Source organism: Ranitomeya variabilis, chromosome 2 (genome assembly GCF_051348905.1).
Source record: "Ranitomeya variabilis isolate aRanVar5 chromosome 2, aRanVar5.hap1, whole genome shotgun sequence".
NCBI classification, from domain to species: Eukaryota; Metazoa; Chordata; class Amphibia; order Anura; family Dendrobatidae; genus Ranitomeya; species Ranitomeya variabilis.
Genome location: NC_135233.1, coordinates 345,064,359 through 345,088,867, shown reverse-complemented (window position 1 = coordinate 345,088,867; position 24,509 = coordinate 345,064,359). Strand labels below are relative to the sequence as shown.

Genomic DNA, 24,509 nt, shown 5'->3' with positions numbered 1-24,509 from the left:
ATGGGGGGCAGGCAGTGTGTGTAATAGAGGGGTACATGGGGGCAGGCAGTGTGTGTGATAGAGGGGTACATGGGCTGGCAGTGTGTGTAATAGAGGGGTACATGGGGGCAGGCAGTGTGTGATAGAGGGGTACATGGGGGCAGGCAGTGTGTGTGAGAGGGGTACATGGGGGGCAGGCAGTGTGTGATAGAGGGGAACATGGGGGCAGGCAATGTGTAATAGAGGGGTACATGGGGGGCAGGCAGTGTGTGTGATAGAGGGGTACATGGGGGCAGGCAGTGTGTGTGATAGAGGGGTACATGGGGGCAGGCAGTGTGTGTGATAGAGGGGTACATGGGGGGCAGGCAGTGTGTGTAATAGAGGGGTACATGGGGGGCAGGCAGTGTGTGTAATAGAGGGGTACATGGGGGCAGGCAGTGTGTGTGATAGAGGGGTACATGGGCTGGCAGTGTGTGTAATAGAGGGGTACATGGGGGCAGGCAGTGTGTGTGATAGAGGGGTACATGGGGGCAGGCAGTGTGTGTGAGAGGGGTACATGGGGGGCAGGCAGTGTGTGATAGAGGGGTACATGGGGGCAGGCAATGTGTAATAGAGGGGTACATGGGGGGCAGGCAGTGTGTGTGATAGAGGGGTACATGGGGGCAGGCAGTGTGTGTGATAGAGGGGTACATGGGGGCAGGCAGTGTGTGTGATAGAGGGGTACATGGGGGGCAGGCAGTGTGTGTAATAGAGGGGTACATGGGGGGCAGGCAGTGTGTGTGATAGAGGGGTACATGGGGGCAGGCAGTGTGTGTGAGAGGGGTACATGGGGGGCAGGCAGTGTGTGATAGAGGGGTACATGGGGGCAGGCAATGTGTAATAGAGGGGTACATGGGGGGCAGGCAGTGTGTGTGATAGAGGGGTACATGGGGGCAGGCAGTGTGTGATAGAGGGGTACATGGGGGGCTGGCAGTGTGTGTAATAGAGGGGTACATGGGGGGCAGGCAGTGTGTGTGATAGAGGGGTACATGGGGGGCAGGCAGTGTGTGATAGAGGGGTACATGGGGGGCAGGCAGTGTGTGATAGAGGGGTACATGGGGGCAGGCAGTGTGTGATAGAGGGGTACATGGGGGGTAGGCAGTGTGTGTGATAGAGGGGTACATGGGGGGCAGGCAGTGTGTGTGATAGAGGGGTACATGGGGGCAGGCAGTGTGTGATAGAGGGGTACATGGGGGCAGGCAGTGTGTGTAATAGAGGGGTACATGGGGGGCAGGCAGTGTGTGTGATAGAGGGGTACATGGGGGCAGGCAGTGTGTGTGATAGAGGGGTACATGGGCTGGCAGTGTGTGTAATAGAGGGGTACATGGGGGGCAGGCAGTGTGTGTGATAGAGGGGTACATGGGGGCAGGCAGTGTGTGTGATAGAGGGGTACATGGGGGCAGGCAGTGTGTGTGATAGAGGGGTACATGGGGGGCAGGCAGTGTGTGTGATAGAGGGGTACATGGGGGCAGGCAGTGTGTGATAGAGGGGTACATGGGGGGCAGGCAGTGTGTGTGTGATAGAGGGGTACATGGGGGCAGGCAGTGTGTGATAGAGGGGTACATGGGGGCAGGCAGTGTGTGATAGAGGGGTACATGGGGGGCAGGCAGTGTGTTATAGAGGGGTACATGGGGGCAGGCAGTGTGTGTGATAGAGGGGTACATGGGGGCAGGCAGTGTGTGAGAGGGGTACATGGGGGGCAGGCAGTGTGTGATAGAGGGGTACATGGGGGGCAGGCAGTGTGTGTGATAGAGGGGTACATGGGGGGCAGGCAGTGTGTGATAGAGGGGTACATGGGGGCAGGCAGTGTGTGATAGAGGGGTACATGGGGGGCAGGCAGTGTGTGATAGAGGGGTACATGGGGGGCAGGCAGTGTGTGATAGAGGGGTACATGGGGCAGGCAGTGTGTGTGATAGAGGGGTACATGGGGGGCAGGCAGTGTGTGATAGAGGGGTACGTGGGGGGGCAGGCAGTGTGTGATAGAGGGGTACATGGGGGCAGGCAGTGTGTGATAGAGGGGTACATGGGGGGCAGGCAGTGTGTGATAGAGGGGTACATGGGGGGCAGGCAGTGTGTGATAGAGGGGTACATGGGGGGCAGGCAGTGTGTGATAGAGGGGTACATGGGGGCAGGCAGTGTGTGAGAGGGGTACATGGGGGCAGGCAGTGTGTGATAGAGGGGTACATGGGGGGCAGGCAGTGTGTGATAGAGGGGTACATGGGGGCAGGCAGTGTGTGTGATAGAGGGGTACATGGGGGCAGGCAGTGTGTGTGATAGAGGGGTACATGGGCAGGCAGTGTGTGTGATAGAGGGGTACATGGGGGGCAGGCAGTGTGTGATAGAGGGGTACATGGGGGGCAGGCAGTGTGTGAGAGGGGTACATGGGGGGCAGGCAGTGTGTGTGATAGAGGGGTACATGGGGCAGGCAGTGTGTGTGATAGAGGGGTACATGGGGCAGGCAGTGTGTGTAATAGAGGGGTACATGTGGGACAGGCTGTGTGTGATAGAGGGGTACATGGGGGGCAGGTAGTGTGTGATAGAGGGGTACATGGACAGCAGGCAGTGTGTGATACAGGTGTACATAGGGGGGCAGGTAGTGTGTGATAGAGGTGTACATAGGGGGGCAGGCTGTGTGTGATAGAGGGGGTACATGGGGGGCAGGCTCTTAGTGCAAGGACATGCTTGCAGCCTCCGCTCGCACTGCTGTGACTGTAAATGCTCTGTGCACACCTACATGCCAAAGCTGGTGACTCCCGTGAGAAATAAAGATCATTTTCTCCCATGTTCCGCACTTTCAGTGGCCGGGCGCCTTCATAACGCTATTAACCTGAAAATATCTGGTCAAACTTGGAAGGTTTCTTTTAAAGGACAGATACATGATACCCATCATATGGATTCCTCTTAGGCGCTAGTGCAGAAGTGAAGAGGGCTGTGTACCCGCTCTAAGGAATGTCTAGTCACAAGATATTGATCACCTAGGTCATCAATCCCAGATCACTGGGGTCCTGACCACTGCCCCACCACTACCATCATTCACCAGTCTCAGCTCTGGCAGTGACAATGTAGAGCACCGTCAGTGTCTAGCGCCTGCTACTACAGAACAACTGCTATTCTTTTACTACATTAGAAAATTGTGTAATAATAAAAGCAACTGATTCCAAATCTGCCGCAATTCGGATTCCACCGATGCAAAATTAAGGATGGTCTGTGACATTGATGGCCAGGTGAGAACATGTGTCTGAGCATCATTAAGCAGAACAAACATTACTATCAAAAACAAAAATGTATTCAAGTGGGCAGAGGGACCGGGTGCATAGACACAGTGGGCAGAGGGACCGGGTGCACAGACACAGTGGGCAGAGGGACCGGGTGCACAGACAAAGTGGGCAGAGGGACCGGGTGCACAGACACAGTGGGCAGAGGGACCGGGTGCACAGACACAGTGGGCAGAGGGACCGGGTGCACAGACAAAGTGGGCAGAGGGACCGGGTGCACAGACAAAGTGGGCAGAGGGACCGGGTGCATAGACAGTGGGCAGAGGGACTGGGTGCATAGACAAGGACCAGACAGACCCTCCTAGAAAAAGGGACCAAGCTGTGCTCCATCTCTGAATGTTAGATCCACTGGGATCTATAGGTAAGTCCAAATACTAATGGTTTGATTGAGCAGGTAATGTACCCGCTATGGACCAGCAGTCCTATGTAGGGCAACTTAAGTTCTAGAAGATGAAGGTACTTGGTCCTTTTTAAAAAAAAAAAAACATCCACTTTGCTTAAACTGTTAAACGCAGATTTTACAATTGAAATTCACCTCGAAGAAGCAGTATGTCCCTTTTTATTTTATTTTTGCAGCAAGGCTTTCCAAAAACTCATCGGGGAAAAAAAAATAAAAATGTTAAACAAAACTGAACAGCAAAGCAGACTTTCCCATTGACATGAATAGGTAGAGAATATTCAAAGCTAATTTGGGAGCGGTCCCACTTCAAAATCCTACTCAATTGTTTTTAGTTAACAGAAAGAGAATTTGAGATGGATTTTGATGTGGATTTTGGAGCAGAAATGCATTAAATAAAGGGGAACAGGCACTAAAAGATACAGCAAGGATGCAATGATCAGAGAAGGTTGTTATGGAGTGTTCGTGAAGGCACCTGCAGAAAACATGGATGAAACGCATAAAAAAAAAAGCTACATGTGAACAAGGTGTTAAGTTTATGGCTTGGTGGAGCAGCACTACACAACCTTGGTAATGCAGAGTACAGAACTCCTTTCTCTCTGATGACAGTGTCCACACCCTGGTCCCAACAGAGCCTATGACCCACCCAATACCCCCCTCCTTAGTGCAGCAGGAGACAAAAAAAAAATGTCTTGGTGGCATCATTGGAGGACACAGGAGACCCAAAAAAAAATTTATTTTTTTTTTACTACCCACAGTCTGCAATCCTAGGCACTAGACGTCCAGTGCTTTCTGACAAATGCTCTTCTGCGAGATGAGCTGTGTATCTCAAAGCAGCTTTTTGAGCAATATGTGGGGGGTCTCAAGACCCGAACCCCACCGCTCTGCAAGATATGTTAGATTAAAAAAAAAAAAAAGAAAAGATAGTTGCGGTTTAAAATGGTTCATCAATATTAGAATGTTTGGGGTCTAACTCCCAACAACCCCACAGATCTAGAGGTAAGGGCTGTGGTGTTCTCTTAATGTATGCCACGCATCGCATAGCGCCACTCTTTGAAGTGGCTGTCCCTGGTATTGCAGCTGTCTCATCCAGTAGTAATACCAGTACACAATGTATCGCACTGCACCGTGCAAACAAAGAGGATACCATGGGGCACACAGTCGCTTTAAGCAGCAGCGATGTCATGTGTTAAAGTCAAAGAAAACCCCATGGAAGGTATCTGTCAGCAGACTTCACAATACCAACAGCATACAGCATGAAAGAAATCTTATACCTGATGATGCTGGCATACTTACTTTGAAAATCCATGTCAGAATGGTTGTAGAATTGTGAAATTATAATCCCCCCAGTCTGGCTACAAAAAAGCAAAATAAAGTAAAAAAAAAAAAAACAGTTGATACTGCCATTCCATTCTGAACAGTATATTTTTTTTAAGTAATGACTCCAGAAATTATTCATCAGGTCCAAGAAATTGATTCAATAATGTATGCAGTTTTTATAGTGACGACTTTGAGTCCCCTATTAGGCTACTTTCACATTGGGTTCCGGCACCCGTTCTGTGGTCCCGTCGAGGCTTAGGTCTGAACCCTTGCAAAATGGGATTTGGAAGTATGTGTTGACAGGCCCATAAACTAACGGTGCTGACAGAGCGAGCGTGTGTCTGATGTGCATAATTTTCTAGGGTATACACCTACTGGACGTGAACGACCAGATATTTGAGTGTCTGCCTCCAGTAGGCGTACATGCTCAAAAATAATGCACGTCGGAAGGCACGTTCACTCAGAGCACCATTATAGTCTATGGCCCCGACGGCGCATACGTCCGAATCCAGTTTTGTGGGGGGTCTGAAGGGAAGCTCCGATGGGACCACTCAACGGGCCAGAACACACCCTAGTGGTGACAGCCACTGATTACAGGTTTTGTGACAGTACCCACAGTCATGTAATGAAGCCTCACCGTCCTTACCGCAAATGTCTCACTTGACTGTTGATTTCTACTTTTTTTTGTTAATGAGACTGAATGAAAAAAGTTTAATGATTTTATCATGTGACGTTCTCCGACATTTGATTTTGTTAAGAACGTAAAAGCAAACACCGACGCTATATACAAAGGAAGTAAAGAAAAAGGAGAATATTCAGTACCATGGCTATTATGGCTGCTCTGAATTGGGGAGAGGGCGCACGTTTCTTCGTTTTATAATTCTGACATTGTGCATGACGTTACGGAAAAGTTACCATATTCAAAAACTCTACTCGTGTATGGAAACGCCATTTCTGCCTTTTGGAAAATACTGCTATATCACCAATTAGTGGAGGATGATGAGAGTCTAGTTTCTTTCACTGGATGGTCATCATAGATGAGTAAGGGGCATCCTGTATTATACAATAAAACAAAAACATAACAATAAATAAACAAGACCACGGTCGATAATTGTATTAAAGGGTTATTCCCATCTTCACAGATGGATAATTGTGGATAAGTCTTGTAAATACACTTTTACAATTTGCGGCTTATTAAAATTTGCAGCCACTTGTTTATAACTTGTTGCCTAGGAAACCGACCACAGCTGCTTTACAGCTAATAAGCACTGCGCTGAAACTGGGTGGTATTCGGAGGTAATTGCACCTTCCAGCTATCCTGGGCAGCTTCAAAACAGGGCTTACAAGCTCCATATAAACAAGCTTTTAAGTACAGCTCATATTTTGCTGTATAGCAGTGGTGGTCGGTCTCCAGGGTAACATGTTGTAAACAGTGTTAATCTCTCAAAAACAGCTGAAAATTTTTATAAGCAGTAAATTGCTTGTATTTAGAAGCCCTACCTGACAATACCTATTTATAAAGAAACAGGCAATCCCTGCATGTGTTGCTGCTGTCGAACAGCCGCGGTGACTCGAACATTTTTTTTGAGCAAGCTGAAGACACTGTTAGCACCCAAGCATGTTCAATCATCACTACTTGTGATATCTAAAGGGACCCCAGTTTTTTTGGCATGTCAATCCTTGCACCATCATCCTAAGGTCCATAAGGAGGAAGATAACTTGATTTCCCACCAGCTCTTTCTGCCACGTAACGCACCACGTGTGTACAGCCACCGTAGCACTTCAGGGTAAGTTAGTCTCAAGGTCTTCACAGCAGTAGATATGACAGATCTTCGCTCAGCAAGTGGTTGCACAATCAAGGTACGCTCAGTTTCTCTATTCCATGAGTTCGAAGGTGGAAGTTTAGGTACGACCACTTTGTAAAGCATTTCTTACACTCGGGACACGTGAAGAGCTTATCTGCGGAGTGTGTCCTTTGATGTGTCACCATGTGTGAACTCTGGGTGAAGCGTTTACCGCATTTGGGACAAGCGAATGGCTTCTCCCCTGTGTGCGTTCTGTAATGTGTGGCCATATTTGATCTCCGACTAAATCTCTTCCCGCAGTCAGGGCAGGCGTACGGCTTTTCTCCCGTATGAGTCTTAAGATGCATTCCCAAGTGAGATCTTTTGGCAAATCGCTTGTCGCAGTGGCTGCAAGCATACGGCTTATCTACTAAAGACGAGTGGCCGTGTGTCATCTGGTGGATGAGAAGGTTGTTCATGGTCTCAAACAACTGACTTGGCTCCTCACAAACACGTCCAGGATTATGGTCGTCGTACGCCGGTTCTTCATCGTACATGTAGTTATATTCGTTGGTTTCTTCTTTAATATGCGGATGTTCTACTGGTGTGAAATTGGCGTCGCCAGCATATCTACTGTAGGCCGTCCATGCCTGCTCTTGACATTGCTCCGATGTAGACATGTATGCCAGGCTGTCCATAGCATGCCTCGGGGATGCAATCGGAAAATTCTCTCCGCTGTCCTCCATCTGAGAGCCGTGAAACAAAGTTGCGTGATGTTTTGCTATGTTACTAGATGATGAAGACAACGTGAAGGAGTCTTCTTGCAGATCTTCCTCTGTAAAGAGCACAAGACAGAATATAAAAATAATGCTTAACATGACTTTATTCTAACCCTTCTAGGACACAGATGTTTAGAGTCCTAGAAGGGTCCAAGAGTTATAGTTATTTAATTTTTCAGTTAACCCCTTTACAACAGCAGCTCAAGATCTCCTAAAAATGCAAAATTGCACCTGCTTTAGAGGTTTAAATGGGCCCCCTCACATCTTGGGCCCCGTGCGGCAGCAAAGGTTACACCAATGATATGTCCGCCCCTGCTCACACGACCATATTGATGGAAAAATAAAAAAAAGTTATGGCTCTGGAAGAAGGGGAGCGAAAATGAAAGATGGCCCGGGGATGAAGGGGTTAACGCAAACGTAGTGTGTTTTCTTTTTATTTTATTTTCCACGATATGTTGTATTTTCAGTAGTACAATTTTTGGGTTCGGATTTGGCAGCTATGGGTCCCATTGTTAGGCCCCCAGGTGCCATGACAACTTCAGCATCCCCTGCAATTTGATAACAGTACGGCCAAAGGGCTGACAGCGATAACCCCCTTCCTCTGTTTAGCCAATAGAAATCGCTGTATCTAGTGGATTAAACTTCCGGGATGCAAGTAATACCCTCCCAATCTGCATGATGGATGTGGCCATAATGGTAATTGGGCCAGATGTGTCCACACTGCGGACTTATACTGGAGCTGGCTACACATTGCATGCATTGTGGACTGGCTATAATATGGTTGTGTGTGGTCGGTAATGTACACAGACAGCACATGGTCTGATACACTAGCGTTTCATAAGGACATATACATATATGGATGGGAAGTGATGCTGATGAGCCACTTTCAGGGAATGATCACATTTTTCACAGCGTATAGTGGTAGCAACACTGCTGAGGACATACTGCATAAAAAAGTCTGCAAAAGAAATTGACCTACGGTGGAGATTATCAGTCCTCAGAATGTGAATTTATGCAGCGCCCGGGCAAAGTACAATGAGTATTTACGGAGTTTACACGATACTTTAATGGTTTACCTGTGCAGGAGGCTTCATGGACAACGGAGGTTTCCCATGCATTTAACACATATGTCTCCTCTATTGCTTGATCAACCGGTAACGAGTCTGTGCTGAACTCGCCTATATAAAGCAACAAACCAGAGAATGAGCCAACAGGACCTAGAAATGCTCGCTTACCAGACACAGGCTGAGCCCTGTCCACACACCGCTGCTGTTTGGCCACTACTGTAATATTAACGTTTTTGGTGCCTTCCCCCTCCCCCCATCTTTCTGTTTTTAGACCAAAAGGTAGAAGAAAAAAAAGATAGACCGATTTATTTATTATGAATTAACCATTATGGCAAATGCTTTAAAGTGAAAAGAAAAAAAAGCCGTAATTGTCATTTTTTGGTCACTCCAACTCTCTCCCCCAATAAAACATAAGGCAATGAAAACATGTCAAAGACTACAGCTCACTACTAGTGATGAGCAAACATGCTGGGATAAGGTATTATCTGAGCATGCTCGGGTGCTAACCGAGTGTCTTCTGTGTGCTCGAAAAATATGTTTGACTCCCAGCGGCTGCATGTCTCGTGGCTGTTAGGCAATCCCTGCATGTGAACAACCGCGAGACATGCAACAGCGAAGATTCAAACATACAGTAGTATTTGAGCACGCCGAAGACACTCGCTTAGCACCCAAGCATGCTAAGATATCACCTTATCCAAGCACATTCACTACTCACTACGCAAAAAACAAGCTGCACCAAGATCAATCAAGGAAAAAAATTGCGGATCTCCGAAAACTGCAATGATTATTCACCATGGCACTTGTGTTGCATCTCAACTTGAGATGTGTTGAGCATTCCGATACCGCAAGTATCGGGTATCGGCCGATACTTGCGGGTATCGGAATTCCGATACTTTTGTGGTATCGGGTATCGGTATCGAAACAACATTAATGTGTAAAATACAACATTAATGTGTAAAGTAAAGAATTAAAATAAAAAATATTGCTATACTCACCTCTCCGACGCAGCCTGGACCTCACCGAGGGAACCGGCAGCGTTGTTTGCTTAAAATGCGCGCGTTTCCTGCCTCCCGCGACGTCACGGCTTCTGATTGGTCGCGTGCCGCCCATGTGGCCGCGACGCGACCAATCACAGCAAGCCGTGACGTAATTTTGAGGTCCTGGAAGCTTAATTCTAGGCATTCAGGATTTTAAAATTACGTTCCGGCTTGTGATTGGTCGCGTCGCGGTCACATGGGCGACGCGACCAATCACAAGCCGTGACGTCACGGGAGGCAGGAAACGCGCGCATTTTAAGCAAACAACGCTGCCGGTTCCCTCGGTGAGGTCCAGGCTGCGTCGGAGAGGTGAGTATAGCAATATTTTTTATTTTAATTCTTTATTTTACACATTAATATGGATCCCAGGGCCTGAAGGAGAGTTTCCTCTCCTTCAGACCCTGGGAACCATCAGGGATACCGTCCGATACTTGAGTCCCATTGACTTGTATTGGTATCGGGTATCGGTATCGGATTAGATCCGATACTTTGCCGGTATCGGCCGATACTGATACTTTCAAGTATCGGACGGTATCGCTCAACACTAATCTCAAGTGTTCCATCTTTCTTTGGTTTCCTGTTATATTCACATATTTTCATGACTTTTGATTTCTTATTAACTTGAGATGCAACGATGCATGTGCTCTGGTTAATTGTGATTGATATTACTTGGAATGATTATTTACCTAAGAGCACTGAAACACACCGCCCAGGGTACCGACCGAAGATCTTGGAAGGTTATTGGCTCACAAAATGGCATCACAAATTAATCACATTTTTTCTTTTTTTTTTTTTTTTTTTTTTTTATTAAGTTCTGGGTTTTTATTAGCCACTAAAATAGAATAAAAAATATATATACAAGTTTGGCATCAACATTTCCCCACAATTGGAATTTTTTGTCCTGTTTTTGAGAATATTATATGGTGTGTGAATGAATGGTATCATTCAAAACTGCAACAAGAACTGCAAAAAAAAAAAGAAACCCTAGTATGGCTATGCTGAAAAAAAAAAAAAAAAAAAAAAAAAAGAGCAAAAATGAAAAATTGCATAGCCAGGTAGGGATAGGCCAGTGTAAGATTATCGTAAACTGGCAAGTATATACAGCAATATTACTCACCTGCGTAGACATCTGTTGAGACATCCACCCGTTCGATTTCAGCTCTGCTTTCAGTGTCGTCTTCTTCTTCCTCAGTGACCACCACAGCCTTTACATCTTCAGTAAAAATCTCTGATGAAAAAAAAATATATATATATCTGATCAATTATACCAAATGGAATATATATCTTCCCTGTTTTGTATAATTGATCAGCTATCCCTTTTATACTTTTCCATTATTGCAGATTAGATGACTAAATGCCCGAACTTTTAGAAGTTTGGCCAAGTCTTACCTGGTTCTTCTAGCGGAGGAGTACTGGATCTCTGATGGTTCTCCATCACCACCTTCTGGTACAGGTCTCTGTGCTCTTCTATATAGTCCCACTCCTCCATAGTAAAATAGACGGAGACATCACCACATTTTATAGGAACCTGAAATGGGAAAAAAAACAATGGATGTTGTGCTTGCTAAAGTCTGCAGTGCCAACAGAATCGGCTCATCTGGGTGCTAGTATTGAAGGGATCATTCTAGATATTCCCTACACATGTAGCTTCAAATTCCAATCTGACAGATCACATATTCCGCACACAAGTCACACTGGGCATCATGTAGCATTACCAACCATGGACTCAAATTGTCAAAATCCCCCATTTGTGCCAACTTTTCTCTGGATGACAAACACTTTCCAACCTATGTGTTTAAGAGAAATAAATAGCGGATTGTCGGTAGCACTCACCTCATCATTTTTGGGGCTGCTGGGTGGAGAACAGTTCTTTTTTATCATCATGTACTCCTACAGGAGAAGAAGTGGAGATGGTTTAATAGAAAAGAATAGATTTGCATCATAGTCGTAAAATACGGTACTGTGGAAGCACACAGAAATGTTCTTCGGAAGCGCGCAGCAGCAGCAACGTTCTTTGGAAGCGCAAAGCAGCAGCAACATTCTTCGGAAGCGTGCAGCAGCAGAGTTATTCGGAAGTGCACAGCAGCATTATTCATAAACACGCAGCAGTGGTTGCTTTCTCATTTTATGGTATGCCACATGGAGTGTCTGCAGCAAGAAGAGACAACGTTCCGCCAAACAGTGCATGAGTGCAATGGCGTGTTCATGGACCCTTATTTAGTCAAAAACTAATTCATAATGTTCTGTATTTTTACATTGTTTGTGTGTGTGCCAGAAGATTTGAAATGCAGCACACACCTCTGGATTTTATGGTATTTTATTCCAGTAGTGCATTTATAGCAGGGGTCTATAAGAGTAGATTACACCTGTCTCCAGCACTCACCTCTCCAGTCAGCAAGGAGATTATTTCCATTGCTAGCTTCAAGAGTCTTTTGTTCATTATCTTCTCGTTCTTGTTTTCAACAAAATCTAGAGATAATAAAACATAATCGTGACCAGTTTTTGGTCAAGTATTAGGACCAGCGTGCACGCGCCTCCTCCTTACCACAGTGTGGATCTGTGCCAATTGACTTGTCCACCATCGGTTTGACAGTCAGCGTCACATCATGTTTCATATTCCCGGATTCGGCCATTTCTGGGTTCCCCTGGAAGGTCGGTCCCATCTGTGGGACAAAGGCTTGTGGAAGGGAAGAACTCGCATGTGGAAGGTTTTCTATTTGGGCTTTTGTGCAGGACGGAGCCTTGGAGACCTCCTGCACATCCGAGAGTTTTGGCACATCTTGAAAAACCATTGGGACGGCGTCTGGTTTCAGAACCATTTTTGAGCCGTTGAAGAAGTAACTTTTTGGTGAGAAATGTTTGGAACAGATTTGATAAAGCCCAGTCCTGTTAGACTGCAGAACATTCTTCGCGAACGCTTCTAGGTCAACGAACGCGATACCCGTCTGCTGGAGCCAAAGTCTAATCATCTGGATGGAGCTTGGGAAGCCATGAAATGCGATACCGGTGTCACAGGCAGAATCACTGTGACAGGTCTTCACGATACACTTTGTCATGGTTGTTTTCCCTGGACAGAAGAGAGGTCATAATTTAAAAAGAAAGGCTTTACGGCATCATATACATATGGTCGGTCTCACACGGTCGGTTCCGGCCTCCGCTCAGACCACTAGGTCTCCTACTGCCTCATATGTACCTATAAGTCAATAATCTCAGATCATGGGACGTGGCGGTCATGTGGGTTTTCCAATTTGCGCAAAGACACGTGAAACTGGCCTAAGGAAGATCAAAGAAGAACTGAAGGGTTTGTCCAATTTCATTAAAATAAGTGTGGCAAGGCAGCCAAAAAATAAACCAAAGACCACTTACTTTTTAAAACCCACGTCAGAACGGCTGTATAATCCTTTTTAGAAGTTTTTCGGCTTGATATTAAAATAGGCTTGTCTCTCAAAATGCTCACCTTAATATAAGAATTATACAACTAGTCTGACATGGATTTTCAAAGTAAGTATACCAGTCTCATTAGGTCTAAGATTTATTTACTATTGTGTACATTTTGGATTTTCAAATCTGGTGACAGATCCACTTTAATGAAACCGGACAACCTCTTAAAAGACGCAATAGTCACATTTTGCCTAGCAGCTGCTATACTTCATGGGATTTAAGGGGTGAGATTATTAAAACTGGTCAGAGAAATCAGTATTTTACAGAGGTCAAAACTGCCTATTAAAGTAACAGCAGCAGGAGCATAATACAATTGTTTTTCAAGGTGTCTTACATCACCAAGCACGATGCAAAGTGTTGGCAGTAGTGGTGTAAAGCAGTCACCACTGGACTCTAGAGAGGTACAGTTCCCACATGACAGTGCTCTATGCTGGGTGTGCACCCAAGGCCAGGTTCAGACATGGGGGCGTTTTTGTGTCTGTATTATAGCCGCACTTTAGCACTGGCAGAGATGGGTCACCATTACAGAGGACCAGCGAAGGATTCGAGAAGCGCCAGAATGAGATCAGCAGAGGAATAATGAGGTGAAATCTCATGTATTTTAGGATTTATTAAGTGTTTTGTACCATTTGTGTACAGCCTCTGTGGGGCACTGACTATTCTGTCCTTCTGACATAACCTTATGTGTCTTTTTCTCAACTCCTCTACGCTGATTTATGACCAGCAACCATATCAAAGATGAGCAGAACTTTGATGCGGTCATAAGTCAGCATAGAGAGGTCAGACGGTGGTATAAATCGGGCAGCAATGTGCGGAGTAATCGGCGGCTGTCCCGTCCAGAGCTTTATAGAAATACATGAAGCTGACACGCTCGGGTTCAGGAGAGGCGCCAGCCTGTCCATGTGCTGCACTCCGATTTATATCTGACTGCGCCTTTTAAAGGAGTTTTCCATTTTTTAGAAAACTCTGTCCCTCGGCTGCAGCTTGTTTAAAAAAAAGTCTTGGTGTCTTATTGCTCGCAGACCTAACGGACAACGCTGCAGCCGATCATCGAGCTCAGTGGGCCTGCCCCAGATGAGGCACGAGCCACCGATTAGCAGCAGCGTCGTCCGTGTGACATCAGTGCTGCAGGAAATAAGACGCAGGGAGCAGCATCAGAGACTCGGGGCTGGACCTGGGTAGGGTGAGAAAAGCACCGTTTTCTAGTCTAAACCAAGTTGCAGCCAGGAGACAAGAGATTTTCCAAAACCAGATGACCCCTTTACCTCATTTTGCAGCCGGCAACGTATAGGGGGGAAAAAGTTAAATTCATACGTCGCCAAAATGCCTGTGACTGGGTGTCACTATACAAACAGCCATAGTTTTCTGTCAGGGGCTTGGCTTCATAATATACTTCCTGTGTAGCCTGCCCCTCAAAGGGAGATATAGACCGCACACTATGGTGCTGGGTATACAGCAAGAGCCAATGCACTAGTCATGGGGCGTCCATGCACCACACACAGCCCCCTGCTTACTGGCACAGTGCAGACAAGTTCTCTGTATATCGCCGGTAACTTCTGGTGCTCTCATTCCACAGAGTGCGGTAAACACGCAGCTGCTGTGCTGTTCTAGTCGCACTTTACTGCCATTTGCAGCATTTTCACAAAGTGACAACATTCCCCAAGACTTACCTTATAGCTTACCTTTTTGTAATCAAGGACTCAGCCTCTGCTTATGGGCGGAGGGATCCGTGCTGGAAGGCGGAGGGATATGATAATCTCTCTGCGCTCATTGGCTGACCTTCTAACGACAGTCCGGGGAAGAGAATAGAGACTTCTGGGATATGTAGTTTATGTTGCTATTTTTTACTCACTCACAGATGGAAGGAGAACTACAGTGACCATAATGCCGCTGTGTTGGTGACGAAACATAGCACTTCTACCAATAAGCCTTCTCTGGTTCTTCTCGTATATAGATGACTGTTATGACACTTCCTGTGATGATGCAGCTGGTGGTGGTTCCTCACACAGAAAGTCATGGGGCGGCTGCTGAGACTTGTAGTCCTGGCAGCAGCTGCAATGCCAAGTGTGCCATAAACCATGTACAGTGAGATTAATGTCTCCTCTTGGTGCTGCGGGATATGTTGGCGCTATATAAATACAATTATTAGTATTGTTTGTAATTATATATTGTTTTGTGAAACATTAACCGTTTAATGCCGAGGTAAAATTTGAGCTTTTTCCTTCCCAACTCCATAACTTTTATTATTTTTCCATAGCCGTATAGGGCTTGTTTTTTTTTTTTTTATGACCCCGTTCATTCTACATATAATAATTTTAAAAAAGGTGTTTTGTGTCACCATTTTCTGAGACCCGTACATATTTATTTTTTCTTAATTTTTTTTGCATAGTTAATAGTGATGAGCGAAGTGCTCAGATAAGGTGTAATCACACTCGGGTGCTAGTAGAGTGTCTATGGCGTGCTCGAAAAATATGTCCCTGCGGCTGCATGTCTTGCAGATGTTCAACCGCAACAGATGCAGGGATTGTCTAATAAACAGGCCATCTGTGCATGAACAGCCGCGAGACATGCAGCCGTGGGAACTAGAACATATTCGAGTATGCCGAAGACATTCGGTTAGCACCAGAGCATGCTTAGATAACGCCTTATCCGAGCTCTTCGCTCATCACTAATAGTGACCCCCTTCTGGGCTTCTTTGGAGAATCATTATCACAGTTCTGGTGGTCTTAAACAGGCCATCATTTCCCCGTCATCGTATTGTTGCTGGAGCTGCAAGAAATCATTTTATACTGTTCTGTTAGGGAATTCATACATATCATGACATATCCACAGGTTATGTTATCAGTATATGATCGCTGGTCCGAGTGCTGGACCCCCATATAACCCAATAATGGGGGGTCCCCAAGTCTGCTGTGCGAATGGCGCAGTAATGTGCAGGAGTGACCGCCGCTCCATTCACTTTTGCGGCACTTGTTAAACGACTATTTTTGATAGTTCCATAGAAGTGAATAGAGCCGCGGTCTCGCATGTTCACCACTGCTTGATTAACACAGAGGATTTTGGGAACCCCATTATTGTGATTGGGGGGAGTCCCAGCGGTCGGACACCTAGTGATCATTCATTCACTACCTATCAATAGGTGGTAAATGTATTTAGTGGAACAATCCCTATAAATGGAATAAATGGCGCTATAATAATAAATAATAATAATAAATGGGGAGCACAGAACCTGGATAAGGGCACAAGGCTGTAGATACAAGCTCTCCATATGGTGCCTCTGAACAGGCCCGTATGTTACATTGTTTCTAGGGGATAATATGGGTGCATGCGCACAATCTCGTTTTTAGGTGGATTTGATCCGTAACCTGCCGGAAAAGTGCTTAATAAATGCTAAAAAAAAAAATTGACCGAAAAGAACCAAACACGACAATTCAGGACAAAAGAGGCTGATGTATCCGGAAGCGTCATCCTCCTGAAACACTCGCCGGGTGCGCATTGTCTAAAATAAAGGAGGCACAATCTGCTTTCAAGACGTGCAGATTTTGTGGCAAATTTTCATCAACCAAATTTTATGGTGGGAAAAATGTGCCACGTGTGAATGCACACTAACGGGGTCTGCAATAGGAAGATGAATCCTCAGGTTACGAGGTCGGCATAGAAGGACGTCTTGCTGACGGATCACAGGGACCGGGGGGCTGCCAGCTGAGACCGGGGGGCTGCCAGCTGGGACCGCTGCTCCACGGACTCATTATTGTATCCTCTATGGGACCAAAGTTTGTTGTTCTTCACAGAAAATTGTTTTGTTGCAAAGAGGCCAATTAACAATAAATAATAATAAAATATCAACGTTGTGTGATATGCAATATAATTACTGTTCTGTCATTAGGGAGAAGAGCAGATGTATAAAGATCTATTGTTTAGCATGATATTTCTATCCAGGGATATTTCTAATTAGAATAGCAAACTGATCCAAAATAATGCATGTGTGTCTATACTCTCCCCCAAAAGGAGATTTGGGGTGTTCTCATACTATTAACCCCTTCACCCCGGACCCTTTTTCATTTTTGCGTTTCTATTTTTCGCTCCCCTTCTTCCAACTTTTTTATTTTTCCATCAATGTGGCCATGTGAGGGCTTGTTTTTTGCAGGACAAGTTGTACTTTTGAATGACACCATTGGTTTTACCATATCATGTACTCAAAAATCACAAAAAAAATTCCAAGTGTGATGAAATTGCAAAAACAAATGCAATTCCACAACTTTTTATGGACCCAACAATGCAGATGAGCTGAAGGCTGCTATCAAAGCAACCTGGGCTTCCATAACACCTCAGCAGTGCCACAGGCTGATCGCCTCCATGCCCCGCCGCATTGATGCAGTAATTGATGGAAAAGGAGCCCCGACCAAGTATTGAGTGCATTTACTGAATATACATTTCAGTAGGCCAACATTTCGGATTTTAAAATCATTTTTTCAAGCTGGTGTTATAAAGTATTCTAATTTACTGAGATAATGACTTTTGGGTTTTCATTGGCTATAAGCCATAATCATCAACATTAACAGAAATAAACACGTGAAATAGATCACTCTGTCTGTAATGACTCTATATAATATATGAGTTTCACTTTTTGTATTGAAGAACTGAAATAAATTTACTTTTTTATGATATTCTAATTTTGTGAGAAGCACCCGTACAGTACACAGCTGCTTATTTTCAGGTGAAATATTGATTTAAGATATAAAAAAATAAAATTAGAGTTACTTTTTAAGTTCTATATTGGGACTAAAAACAAATATATAAAAAATTCAATAAACTTATAGGGGAAAAATTCCAAGCAATAAAACTTATACTTCTTTTTGCACAAAAATAACGTTATGTATACTTCATTGTGGATGCAAATACAGTGTCTTGAAAAAGTATTTATTCCCCGTGTAATTTTCCCACGTTACACCTACAAACTTAAACTTATTTTATTGGGATTTTATGTTTACCAGCACAAAGTAACAAGTATATGTGAAGTGTAAAGGAAATTATACATGGTTTTCTAAATATTTAAAAAATATAGAGCTGAACATTGTGACGTGCATTTGTATTCAGCCCCCACCTCCCGAGTTAATACTTGTCAAGTCTTTTGGGGTTTGTCTCTACCAGCTTTTTACATCTAGAAGCTGACATTTTTGCCCCTTCTTTGCTCAGTGAGATTGGATGGAGACGTCTGTGAGCAGAAATTTTCAAGTCTTCTCAGATTCTCAATGGGATTTAGGTCTAGGCTGTGAATGAGCCACTCACACACATCAATATGCTTTGCTCTAAACCATCCAATGTAGCTCTGGCAGGATGGTTAGGGTAGTTGTCCTGCTAGAAGGTGAACCTACGCCCAGTCTCCAGTCTTTTGCAGTCTCTGACAGGTTGTCCTGAAGGATTGCCCGTATTTAGCGCTTCCCATCTTCACATCAACTCTGACCACCTTCCCTGTCTCTGCTGAAAAAAAGCCTCCCCACAGCATGATGCTGCCATCACGTTTGACAGTGGGGATGGTGTTTTTTTCGTTACACATAGAGTTTTGCATTTAGTCACAAAAGTTCTACTTTGGTCTCATCTGATCAGAGCACCTTCTTCCACATGTTAGCTGTGCCCCCTACATGACATCCGTTCAATTTCACTGAACTAGATCTAGTTTGCATGGAAGGTTGGGAAAAAAATGTCAGCTTTTAGATGTGCGAATTTGGAAGAGACATACTAAAAACATGCATTAGCAATTGCAGTGAACGGTAGTCCTACAAAATATTGACTGAATACAAACGCACGTCATAATTTTCAGATTTATATTTTTCAATTATTTAGAATACTATGTATCATTTCCTTTACACTTTACAAATACTTGCTGTTTAGTGTTAGTAGAAAATAAAATCCCAATAAAATACATTTAAGTTTGTGGGTGTAACGTAAAAAAATGTGGAAAAGTTTGCGGGGTGTAAATAACTTTTTTAAGGCTCAGTAAGAAGTCCTCATAAAACTTTGTTTTTATGGTGCAAAAATAGATAAATAAAACAAAAGTTATACATTCTATGTAGAAAATGATGCCTTACAATATAGAACTTTAGGAATAAAACAAGTTTTCATCTGGCTACTGATCCAGAGCCTGATTAATGTGTTTGTACTCTGTACATTGTTAGTCTTTTCCATGTCAGCAGAACACACAGAGATGTAGACATACATTGTCTACATTTCCTGCTCTTCATCGTCATCATCATCATCCAGTTATATGGTCATTTGTACCCATCTGCGATTCAGTGCGGATTTGACATCTTTGTTTTTCAGGCTGTAGATCAGTGGGTTCAGCATGGGGACGGCAGCCGTGTTGAACAAGGAGAAAAGCTTGTTGGATTCCAAAGTGTCCGTTGAAACCGGTCTAAGATACTGGCAGACAAGTGTCAAATACAGAAGTATGACCACGGTGAGGTGTGAAGAACACGTGTAGAAAGCTTTGTGCTTCCCTACAGTGGAACTGATGCTCACTATGGTACGGATAATGAAGATGTAAGGGATAAATGTGAGGACAAAGGGGAAGGTGGAAAGGAAGAGTCCGCAGATGAACATCAAAAAGTCAGAGAGAGACGTATCGTTACAGGAAAGTTTCACGAGAGGGACAATGTCACAGAAGAAGTGGTTTATTTCATTAGATTTAAAACAAGTGAATCTGGATATTAGAACAACGTGAGGTAGAGATTCCACAAAGCCCAAAACCCAACAAACAAAGGCCAGTGTAGAGCAGACGCCTCGGTTCATGACTGTGGAATAGCGCAACGGGTTACAGATGGCGACATAGCGATCGTAACTCATGGCCGTGAGTATCAATAATTCATTGCACACCAGAGATGTGAAGATGAACATCTGAACCAAACATGAAAGGACAGAAACGGTCTTGTCACCAGATAAAAAGCTAACGAGGATCTTATGAAGAGTGACCGTGCTGGAAGAGATGTCCAAGATGGAAAGGTTACACAAGAAGAAATACATGGGAGTATGGAGCTGAGGGTCCGCGCACACCAGCAGGAGGATGGTCATATTACCACCAACAGTAATAAGATAAATAAGAAGGACCAAGAGGAAGATTGGCACCTGAAGCGTCGGGACATCAGAAATGCCCTTAATAATGAAAAAAGTGGTCAACACTGTATGATTTGCTGCATTCATTGGTCCTAATGATCGATAAAATCTGAAAATAGAAAATACTTAAATAAATTTGTAATGCAAATTTTAGACAGTCGGCTATGGATATTCGTAAATCTGCAACAGCAATATCACAGAGGGAGAAGAGATCTAGGATTATAAAAGTTTACATTGATATTTAGATTACATTAAAAAAATACAATAAAATCATGTAAAAAACAAGGACATCTCAAGAAAGTACAGACCATTTGATTGGGACTGACAAGTCTCTCCCCTTTGGCTTTGAGCTTCTCCCGTTCGATCTCAGTGGGACTGATAGTTCTCTTCCTTTTGCCATCGAGCTCGGCAGGACTGACAGGTCTCTTCTAGTGATGAATGAATATACTCGTTACTCGAGATTTCTCGAGCATGCTCGGGGGTCCTCCAAGTATTTTTTAGTGCTCGGAGATTTAGTTTTTCTTGCCGCAGCTGAATGATTTACATCTGTTAGCCAGCATAAGTACATGTGGGGGTTCCCTAGCAACCAGGCAACCCCCACATGTACTTTATGCTGGCTAACAGATGTAAATCTCCTCTTCTCCTCTTGGCTTCAAGCTTCTCCAATCCGAGATTGGTGGGACTGACAGGTCTCTCCCTTTTGACATCGAGCTTCTCCTGTCCGAGCTCGGTGTGACTGACAGTTCTCTTCCTTTTGGCATTGAGCTTTTCCCATCCGAATTTTTTATGACTGACAGGTCTCTCCCCTTTTGCCATTATAGGGAAGAGCTGGAGCCATCCTGTGGACTCTTCCCCCTGAACCACTGCCTGTTTTTAAAACTATATTTTCTTTAAATGCCATAGTGTTTCAGGGTAAATCATAGCTTTCTGTAATCAAGGGATTTCATGCTGGCCATAATTCGGGGCTTATTAAATCTAGAGACATGTTCCCTTTAAATTGACCCCGCGCATGCAGAATTGATATCGAAACCTGGTTGTGTTCACTTAGTACTTAGGCTCTAAGGGGCAAACAGCTAATTAGTCCATAGAGCTATTACTTTATTAGACAGTGGGAAAGAAAATCTGATCGGTAATTCACTGGTGAGCTGCTGGCTGGTGACTTGCATATGCAGCGCCCCAGAGTCCTGGTCGTTGCAGTACTGTGGCTCCGCCACTAAGGGGAGCTATGGTACGTCTGATGGCACTGAAGGAGTTCATCTGACCAGGTATCACAGACACCAATACATTTCACAGCCGGGCCTCCAGGGGGAGCTAAGGGTTCTATTCATTAGGCCACTCCTCACATACTGGTAAAACTGGGGGTCAGGCAGGAAGTTAGAACAGAAAGCTGACTGGGTTGGAACCAGGCAACACCTTGTGGCAGAGGGTGTTGTGGGAGAAGATTCGGTAGGGCCCCTGTCGGGGGTGGGATCCTGACAGAGGCCTGGCAACTTGAGCGAACGTAACACGACCGTGCCTGCTCAGCATAGTGGCGGTGCCCAAGGAGGGACTGGAAGCGAGATAGATTGTGCTGAGTGAGAAACGAGATCAAAGCAACAAGGAGAATACCAGTAGGAGTCGTGCTGTGAGACCGAGGCAACATCCTACTGAGGCGCACAACCGGCGGCCGGAACGCCGAGGAAGTATTCATATATCTAGCTCCAAGCAATACTTCAAACCAACGGCAGGACAGTCAGTCATAGGCGGGCTGTCTCACCTAAATCACCTACGAAGACATAGGGGGCAACTTGTGGAGAGGGGCGACTCTAGGGTCCCGGAAGAGCTCCGAGCCTACCCGTCATACGGGTGCCGTCCTAACCGTAACATCAGGGAGGGACGGAAGATTAGCAGGACATCATCTAATCGAGTTGTGAGGGAACTTAAGAAACAGACACAACAGTTGTGGGGACTTTCCGTAAGCACAGCAGGGAAGGACCGCAACACCTAGCGCAAGCAGGAAGGCACAGATTTCCACCTGTAAAGAGAACTCTGGAGGTGCCATTGGACCGGCCGGACTTGCGCAGCCTGGTTAACCGTATTCCGGATTGAGGACCCAGAGACCTTCAGTAAAGAGGTAAAGAGACTGCAACCTGGTGTCCTCGTTATTTACTGCACCGCACCACCACCACCACTACCATCATCCATCATATCTATCACTGTATGCCCCTCGGCAGGGTCACGGACCGGGCCTAGCCACCGTGACAACCCCAGAGCAGAGACTCAGAGGCCCGGTACCGGGTACCCCTCGGCCCTACGGCAGTGGGGGCGCTACACATACAGACGTTCAGCCATGGAATGTGATCTATTATTTTCTGCAAAAGCATTCCTTATGGTGACCTTGTTTCTGGAGGCTGCTTGAAGGTTGGCAATAAAGACTGCAATCAAGAGCAAGGAAATATATGACTGTAGCTTCGTGAATGAGATGGTGTCGCTCCTAAAAATCACACTTCTTCTGCAGAACAAAAACTTTGATGAACGGACTAGTTGAAAAGGTGACATCCTAGAAAGGTGCCATGTGGACAGATCTAGGACCAGGCACCTGTGTAGAGGACTAGCCCCTTTCCAAAGGAGTAACACATCAGAGAGCCCTCGGCTTGGTCAGATATGTAGCTGACATGGAGAATTAATGGTTGCTCCATTTGCTCTTGAAGTCAATGGCAGAGCGTAATGTTGAGTGCTCTTTGGTGACTGCTTAACCTGTAACTTTGTGCATTTTAGGAGCAGCTGCTTGGGACATTAGTGGTGGGCAATGTGGTTCATGCCAATGATGGCGCTAAGGCTATTCTGTATAAGGCTATAAAACTTTTTGACAGTGAGGGTGATCAATGAGTGGAACAGGCTGCCGCGAGAGGTGGTGAGTTCTCCTTCAATGGAAGTCTTCAAACAGAGGCTGGACAGACATTTGTCGGAGATGGTTTAGTGGATCCTGTATTGAGCGGGGGGTTGGACACAATGACCCTGGAGGTCCCTTACAACTCTAACATTCTAGGATTCTATGTGTGGGGAAATATAGCAGGTATTTATTGGGAAAATGTGATAAATACTGTTTGTTAGCTCGATGGCTAATGTTAATTTGGGTAATATGAGGTGGAACTTATGGGAGACATGCTAAAGGACTGTGTACTTTCACACAATTATCTTGCCCCTGCATATGTAAAGCAATGAGAAAAGATCTCCAGCATTAGCCATCCCACTGCCTTTTGCCTATGAAGAATGCATGACTGTCCAGGAAACTGCAGCAGGGCTCTATGCAAGTGAATGGAGCCGTGCTGCAGCTCTGTGCACAACTGATGGCCAGGGGCACAATTATATGAAGGCAGCACTATGGCACCTTCCATCGTAGGATACATGGGGGTCTTGGTAGAAAGTTTATGATATGAACAACTTAAAGACAACCTGATAGCAGCTTTTTAGGAGGGCAACCGGTAGCGATGTATAGGTCAGTGTTCAAGCGTTAGGCCAAGGTTACACGACAATAGATTCTATTATCTGAAAGAATCGGGTCAATCCGAGTTTGCTCAGAGTGTCAGAATAGTGTGATCTGAATGATAGAATCGGAGCACACTGAGGAACAGGTGGAGAACAACATTTCTCCATTCTGTGAGTCAGCGGAAATTGGACTGCACTCAGATGTCATCCGAGTGCAGCCGGATGTTTTCCATGCACCTATAGACTTTAAAGGGAACCTGTCACTAGTTTTGTCATATCTCAACTAAAACTTTCACCTTATTCAGTGCCTGTGCTGCACTCCATAACTAGTTATACAAACCAATGACTTCCCCTGTAGACCACCCCAAAAATCTTTTGAAGCTCTCCTGCGCTGTATGGTAATCCTGCCAGTCCGATAGGTGTCCTTTTTGGCCTGTCCATCCCTTCTCCCGGCTGCTGCTCGTCTTCCTCCTTTTTTGATTCATGTGTATGATGCCTCCTGTGTCATTAAAATTGCTGGGTGGAATCTCGCATCTGCACTTTGCCCTACTGTGGGCAGAGCTGAAACATAAGTGCGCATATCTTCAACAGCCACATAGACTAAAATGGGCAAATATTCTATTCGTGAATCACACGGACATCTGATTGATGCCTTATTGTGTTCAGGGCCAAGGAAGTTCTCCATTAACGGAATATGGACACCAGGACATCTTTAAAGGCATTTTTTTTAGTTACTGTATCCATTATGGGCCAAAAATAATGATAGCAATTTTCATAACATTTTTTGCACCATTGGGTTTTACAGGCTCCTTG

The 24,509-nt window shown here is 45.1% G+C and overlaps 2 protein-coding genes across 5 annotated transcripts; both read right to left on the bottom strand.

Annotated features, from left to right (window-relative positions):
* Positions 1–5,715: 5,715 nt before the first annotated feature.
* Positions 5,716–15,103, bottom strand: LOC143805784 (uncharacterized). 4 transcript variants are annotated; one of them, XM_077285447.1, is made up of 8 exons: positions 14,789–15,103; positions 12,223–12,744; positions 12,061–12,146; positions 11,511–11,567; positions 11,067–11,205; positions 10,795–10,905; positions 8,650–8,751; positions 5,716–7,629 (listed from the first exon to the last, which is right to left on the bottom strand). In XM_077285447.1, the coding sequence occupies exons 2-8, from the start codon at positions 12,731–12,733 to the stop codon at positions 6,866–6,868; spliced, it is 1,770 nt and encodes a 589-aa protein (XP_077141562.1). In that variant the 5' UTR covers positions 12,734–12,744; positions 14,789–15,103; the 3' UTR covers positions 5,716–6,865. The 4 variants fall into 4 exon arrangements, with proteins under 4 accessions (XP_077141562.1, XP_077141563.1, XP_077141561.1 ...); XM_077285448.1 differs by having other exon boundaries at positions 14,801–15,103; XM_077285446.1 differs by lacking the exon at positions 14,789–15,103 and adding an exon at positions 14,633–14,782.
* A 4,276-nt stretch (positions 15,104–19,379) lies between these two features.
* Positions 19,380–20,392, bottom strand: LOC143803741 (olfactory receptor 8D1-like). The gene has a single exon (XM_077281515.1). The coding sequence runs from the start codon at positions 20,313–20,315 to the stop codon at positions 19,380–19,382; it is 936 nt and encodes a 311-aa protein (XP_077137630.1). The 5' UTR covers positions 20,316–20,392.
* Positions 20,393–24,509: the final 4,117 nt, after the last annotated feature.